This window comes from Podarcis pityusensis (assembly GCF_964106645.2).
Source record: "Podarcis pityusensis genome assembly, chromosome: Z".
Taxonomy (NCBI): domain Eukaryota; kingdom Metazoa; phylum Chordata; class Lepidosauria; order Squamata; family Lacertidae; genus Podarcis; species Podarcis pityusensis.
This window is the reverse complement of record NC_138044.1, coordinates 48,483,617-48,490,507: the sequence shown is the minus strand read 5'-3', so window position 1 is coordinate 48,490,507 and position 6,891 is coordinate 48,483,617. Positions and strand designations below refer to the sequence as shown.

The 6,891-nt window shown below is 48.6% G+C and overlaps 1 protein-coding gene across 1 annotated transcript; it reads left to right on the top strand.

The window, feature by feature from the left end:
• Positions 1-231: 231 nt before the first annotated feature.
• Positions 232-5,396, top strand: LOC308467852 (putative CENPB DNA-binding domain-containing protein 1; the record flags this gene model as incomplete). Its single annotated transcript, XM_080989502.1, has 5 exons — positions 232-311; positions 731-1,302; positions 3,522-3,651; positions 3,903-4,099; positions 5,391-5,396. Exons 2-5 carry the CDS (start codon positions 748-750, stop codon positions 5,394-5,396), a joined length of 888 nt encoding a protein of 295 aa, XP_080845628.1. The 5' UTR covers positions 232-311; positions 731-747.
• Between the last annotated feature and the right edge of the window lie 1,495 nt (positions 5,397-6,891).

Genomic DNA, 6,891 nt, shown 5'->3' with positions numbered 1-6,891 from the left:
TACAGTGGTGCCCCGCAAGACGAATGCCTCGCAAGACGAAAAACTCGCTAGACGAAAGGGTTTTTCGTTTTTTGAGGTGCTTCGCAAGACGAATTTCCCTATGGGCTTGCTTCGCAAGACGAAAACGTCTTGCAAGTTTGTTTCCTTTTTCGCAAAACCGTTAATACCCAGGGTGCATTGCTTGAAGAGGTGCAGTTGCGACTTGACTTCGAGGAGCAATTCATAGCACGTGGTGTGGTAGCCTTTTTTGAGGTTTTTGAAGACTTTGGTGATTTTTGAAGCTTTTCCAAAACTTCTTTTGCAGCCATTTGGTAAGTTAAACTTTTAAAACTTTTTGGGGGGTTTTTGGATTTTGGGTTGGGGTGTTTGGAATTCAAGGACTTGGTGTTGGGGAGGGGTTTGCAAGAATCTGGAAGCTTGTGTGTTTTTTTCTGCATTTTTATGATTTTCTGTGACCATTGGGCCACTCTGCTGTTTTTTTTAAAAAAAATCTGGATTTGAATTTCTGTGTGGTGGGTGGCTGGGGAAACAGTTGGGGAGGGGTTTGCAAGAATCTGGAAGCTTGTGTGGTTTTTTCCTGCATTTTTATGATTTTCTGTGACCATTGGGCCACTCTGCTGTTTTTTTTTAAAAAAAATTCTGGGTTTGAATTTCTGTGTGGTGGGTGGCTGGGTGCTTTTGAATTTTTTGGATGTGAAGCACTGATTTTTTGGGGGGGGGGGTTGCGCAGGTAGGAGCTGTGCTGCCATGGGACCCAAGAAGACTGCTGCTGCAGAGGCCGGCGAGGGGAAGAAGGAGAAGGTTACGCTGGAAATGAAGAAGGAGATCATCCGGAAGCACGACGGTGGAATGCGTGTGACAGACCTCGCCAGGGAGTACGGGAGGAATCCATCGACCATCGGGACCATCCTGAAGATGAGAGAGAAGATCCTTGCGACTGATGCAGCCAAGGGAGTCACCAGGATCGTGAAGAACCGCCCAGCTGTTCTGGAGGAGGTGGAGAAGTTGCTGCTCATCTGGTTAGAAGAGAAGCAGCGTGCAGGGGACACAGTGACTGAGGCCGTCATTTGTGAGAAGGCCAAGGCCTTGCACGCAGACCTCGTCCGGGAACAGCCAGGAACCTCAGGCGAGCCAGAAGTCTTCAAGGCAAGCAGAGGCTGGTTTGACCGGTTCAAGACAAGATCTGGAATCCACAGCGTGGTCAGGCATGGAGAGGCTGCCAGTTCTGATGTTTCTGAGGCTGAAGACTTTGCCTTTGAGTTCCTGGAGGTTGTGAAGACGGAGGGCTACGTTCCACAGCAGGTCTTCAACTGCGACGAGACCGGGCTGTTTTGGAAGAGGATGCCCAAAAGGACTTTCATCACACAGGAGGAGGCCAAGTTGCCTGGCCACAAGCCCATGAAGGACCGTCTGACCCTGCTCTTCTGTGCCAACGCAAGCGGCGACCTGAAGATCAAGCCCCTGCTGGTGTACCACTCGGAGAACCCACGGGCCTTCAAGAAACACAAGGTCGACAAGGAGCAGCTGAGTGTCATGTGGCGATCCAACAGCAAGACTTGGGTCACACGTGTGCTGTTTGTGGACTGGGTCAATCTTGCTTTTGGCCCTGCTGTCAAACAGTACCTGCTGGACAATGACCTGCCGCTGAAGGCTTTGCTTCTGATGGACAATACTCCTGCTCATCCTAAAGGCCTTGAGGAGGACTTGTTGGAGGAGTTCAGCTTCATCAGCATCATGTTCCTGCCGCCTAACACCACGCCACTGCTCCAGCCGATGGATCAGCAGGTCATCGCCAATTTCAAAAAACTCTACACCAAGGAGCTTTTCAGGCGATGCTTCGAGGTGACTGATTGCACCACCATCACCCTGCGGGAATTCTGGAAGGACCACTTCGACATCGTCACTTGCTTGAAGATGATCACCACGGCCTGGAACGGGATCACCCAGAGAAATTTGAATTGCGCTTGGCGCAGCCTGTGGCCGGACTGTGTGGCACCAAGTGACTCTGATGCACCAGAGTCAACAGTGGTGCAGGACATTGTTGCCTTGGGGAGGACCATGGGCCTGGAGGTCACAGAGGAGGACATCAGCGAGCTGGTGGAGGAGCATGACCACGAGATGACCACCCAGGAGCTGATCGAACTGCAGGCAGAGGCTGCGCAGGAGCAGGCCTCTCTGGAAGAGGAGGAAGCAACTGAGGAACGGCTGTCCTCCAAAGAACTGAGGGACATTTGCCTGAAGTGGAAGGATGTGCAGGCTTTTGCACAGCGGCACCACCCTGACAAGCACGTGGCACATGACCTTGCGAACACTTTTGATACGAGGGTCATGTCGCCTTTCAGGGAGGTGCTGAAAAGGCGGATGAAGCAGCAGACCATGGACAGGTTCTTCAGCAAGAAGCAAAGAGTGGAAGAGGAACCTTCTTCGAGTTGTCCCCCAGAGTCTTAGAAAATGTACTGTACACTTTGTTGATTTTTAAATGTTTTTCTGTCATGTTTAGAAACTTAATTTATTGTTCCTTCAATTTTTGAAATGCTCTTTACAGTATGTGTGACTTTAAAGAGCACTTAATAAACTCTTGTTGTACCAAATTTGGCTTTGTTTGGACTTTTTTTGACCATAGGAACGCATTAATTGAATTTCAATGCATTCCTATGGGATTTCGTGCTTCGCAAGACGAAAAATTCGCTAGACGAAAAAACTCGCGGAACAAATTAATTTCGTCTTGCGAGGCACCACTGTACCTCTCCCACTGTTATGTACTGAGTTGAATAGGATCCAAACTTCAGCAGTCTGATTGGTCCTAGAACAATAGGATCCAAATTGCAGCAGTCTGATTGGTCCTAGAACAATGCAGCAGTATGATTGGTCGGCAGGAACCACCCAATCATGCTCCAGATATAAGTGAATCCACAACCTGATTGGCTTACAGTAGAATTCCAGAATTAGCCAATCATGTGCAGCCCATTGTGTAAATAATGTATATAAAGCAGATACTTTGAGGGGACTTTCATTCATTCCTCCTCACCACTATGAGCTGAATAAAGAGCATGAAATCACTTTGCGACTCTGCGTATATTTCACCCACTTTTTAAATGGTGATTTTAAACAACAGCAGAAGTTCGAATAAAGTAGGGATGGGGAGACACAGAGGAGCTATGTGGATATTGGGGGTGGGCTTAAAGGAGCTGTGAGGGGATAGTGGGGTTGGTTGTGTTGGTGGTGGGGAGAGGTAGGAAACCCATGTGACCATGTGACCAGAGCTGGCAGGCCTTTGTAAAATCATCACCATCCACTTCATCATCATCATCTGAGTTAGCATCTTGTATCAATTCTCTGACCACAGTAAATTTGGACAAAGCTCCAGTAAGCACCACTTTTAGAGTACATGGGAAAGGAGAACAAGCTCCCTTCCCCCCACTTTTGCAGGAGTTCAGGTCAGCGGCATGCTGACTGCTTTGATGGCACCCTTCCCCTTCTTTGCAGCTCTCCTGCATCTCCATCTCATCGGGTTATCTCAGGTTCGCACCATCACATCGCATCAAGTCACATTAAACTCATTAAAAAAGAAAGAGCTGCAGCAGCTGAGCTTGGTGCATCACCCGCCCCCAAGCCACATGACTGTCCAGGGTCAGAAGGGGCGGCATGGAGGTGAGATTTCGCAGAGGTCCTTCTCTCCAGCTCCAATGTCAGGCCTGTATTGGAGGGTACACTGACAGGATGTTGCAGTGCCGCCATCACCATATAGAGCAGTGCTGGCTGGGGCTGATGGAAGTTCTATTCCAACAGCACCAGGAGGTTGCAGAAGGCAGACAGGCAGGGCTGTTGAGAGCAAAGTGTTGTGTGAGCACATCTGCTCTGCTCTCCCTTAATCCATGTCATTTTGGCACCACTCATTTCAGGGCAGTTTTGCCGTTATGCCAGGGACCAGCAGGGTTCCAAGGAGTGGGTGGTGGAGGTGGGGGACCAGGAGAAAGACCCAGGAGAGGGGACCAGTGATTTATGGGGTGTGATGCCACCCACAAGGCAGGATCCAGTGGAGGAGGGAGAGTTGGGGCAGTCCAAGGCGGAGGAAGGCATACAGGATGTAGCAGAGGAAGTAACAATGGTTCAGGGGAGGGAAGGGCCAGTAGATTCCCAACCTTCCCACGCCCCACTGTCTCCCAGCACCAGGAAGGGCTTGAAAAGGGAAGAGCAGTGGCAACCTTTAGGTTGTGGGCATGCAACCAGTCAGAGGAGGGTATATAAGCTGGGAGAGGAGAGGGAGCCCCCTGTTTCTTCAATGACTCCATAGGGCCCAGACCTGTGAACAGCTGCCTGGAAACATGAATTCTGCACCAAACCAATTCTGTTTCCAAACCATCTTCCAATGCAGCCCTATGTAAAGCATGATGCAGTAATCTAACTGTGTGGTTACCATAGACAATAGAAGTTAGGCTATCCCTGTCTGCGTAGGGGTGCAGCTGGGCTACCAGCCAAAGCTGATGGGAAGCACTTCATGCCACCTGAGGCTCAAGAAACAGCAAAGGATCCAGGAGTGCCCCAAGCTATGTACTTGCTCCTTCACAAAAAGTGCATCCCCATCAAGGTCAGGCAACCTCCCAGTCATCAGGTCTAGGGAACCACCCACTAACAGGACCTTAGTCTTACCTGAATTGAGCTTCAATGTACTGGGTCTCATCCAGGCCATTACCGAGGCAGAACATTCACTGCCACACCTGAAGATGTAAAGGAGAAGTGTTGGGTTGAAATCACGACAGACGAGTAGCAAGTGTCATATGGGAGGCATCTCTGGTGCAAGCCCCGAGAAGACTCTTTTATTGAATATTACAACATTGCCACAGGTGCGCTCGTTGCTGATTGGTTAACAGGAATACAATGTAAGGGCATTAATCATGAAGGTTGGGAAAGGGAACACATGATTACTAATGATTGATATTGCATGACTTGAAAGAACATAACAATCGTAGTCCGTAGATGTGGTCAACAATGTGTTAAGAACAGGTCAAGGTACACTGTTTCATGAACTCAATGGGAACTGATCAGAACATTCTCAGACTCATGTGCAGAGGCAAAAACTTCCCAGCAGAGAAGTAGAGCTGTGCGTCCTCATCATATTGCTGACAACAAAGTGCAAAACACCAGACAACCCCACTCAGCCACTTCATGTAGGGGATAAAAACTGAACCTAGAAGAACCACACAGGGGGCTAAAAAGGACTCCCCAAAGCATCACCCTTTGGGAATGACCATCCAAGTAGGACCAGAACCATGGTGCCACCATCCCCAACTCAGACAGCCTCTCCAGAAGGATACAGTGTTTTATCAAAAGTCTCTGAGAGGTCAAGGGGAATTAACAGGGACCTGTTTCCCCTGTGTCTCTCTGGACAGAAATAATCATGTAGGGTGACCCAACCAATTTCTGTTCCAAAACCAGTCCTAAACCACAACTGAAATGGATCTAGAAAATTGGACTAAACAGGAATAATTTTTTGAAGGTAAGAGCTGTTCAGTAGTGGAACAGACTATTCTGCTGTGTGGTGGGCTTTCCATTATTGGAGGTTTCTAAATAAAAGTTCCATGGCCATGTGTCAGGGATTCCTTAGCTGTGAGTCCTGCATGGCAGGGGGTTTGACTAGATGACCACTGGGGTCCCTTCCAACTCTACAGTAGTATGATTCTATACGTGGACCCCAGGTGGACGAACCCTGACCTTTGACAGCAATAGCGCATTTGTTACAGTGGATGGATGCAGCTGCTGCTGCTTGCCCAAAAGTCGCTATGACCAGGGCTGGACCAACACATTTTGGCATCTCAGGCAAACTACAAAATGACACCCCCCTCCCACTCCCCACTAGGGTAGATCATGTCAGTGAAGATCTACCTCCAAAACATGTGGAAAAGAAATATCTGCCCTTGATATATTTGAAGATGGCTATCATATCTTCTCTCACTCTCCTCTTTTCCAGGCCAAACATAGTCAGCTCCTTCAACCGTTCCTCATAAGGCTTGGTTTCCAGGCCCTTGGTCATCTTGGTTGCCCAATGGTTTACTTTATTTATTTAGTCAAATGATTTGTGCCCTGCTCCTCAGCCAAAAAAAAGCCTCCCACAGTGTCTTGCACACTTTCAAAACAAGACAGCATTGACCTGCAGGTTTACAATCTAAAGCAAGCAAGCAAGCAAGCAAGCAAGCAAGCAAGCAAACAAACAAACAAACAAACAAACAAACAAACAAACATGGCACACAAGGGAAGGGGACAGGAAGGCACCAGTTTCCAGACAGTTCTTCTCATAATGACCTGCTGGCACAGTTTAGGGGCAGGAGGCACCTGATGGAGCTTGGCCTCCAGCAAAGCAGATGGAATGATTCTTCTGCTTCCAACCTCTCCTACTGAGGCAGCCTGATGGATTGGTTCCCCCTAGGTGAAAACTGATGGGAAAGGAGGCCTGCTTTTCGCTTCCTGACACAAAGGAATATTATTTTAAAAAGGAGGAAGCATTTGAACACTTGCCTCCCGACCTACAGACTGAAGTCACTTCAGAGGGCTTTACATCATTTATCTCGACTTAAAGCTCTGGTTGATGATACAAATGGCGAATAATAACAAAAAAAGTTATTAAGACATGAAGCATAAAGGTAAAGGGACCCCTGACCATTAGGTCCAGTCGTGATCGACTCTGGGGTTGCGGCGCTCATCTCGCTTTATTGGCTGAGGGAGCCAGCATACAGCTGGCTCATGTGGCCAGCATGACTAAGCCGCTTCTGGCGAACCAGAACAGTGCATGGAAACACCATTTACCTTCCTGCCGGAGTGGTACCTTTTTATCTACTTGCACTTTGACGTGCTTTCGAACTGCTAGGTTAGCAGGAGCTGGGACCGAGCAACGGG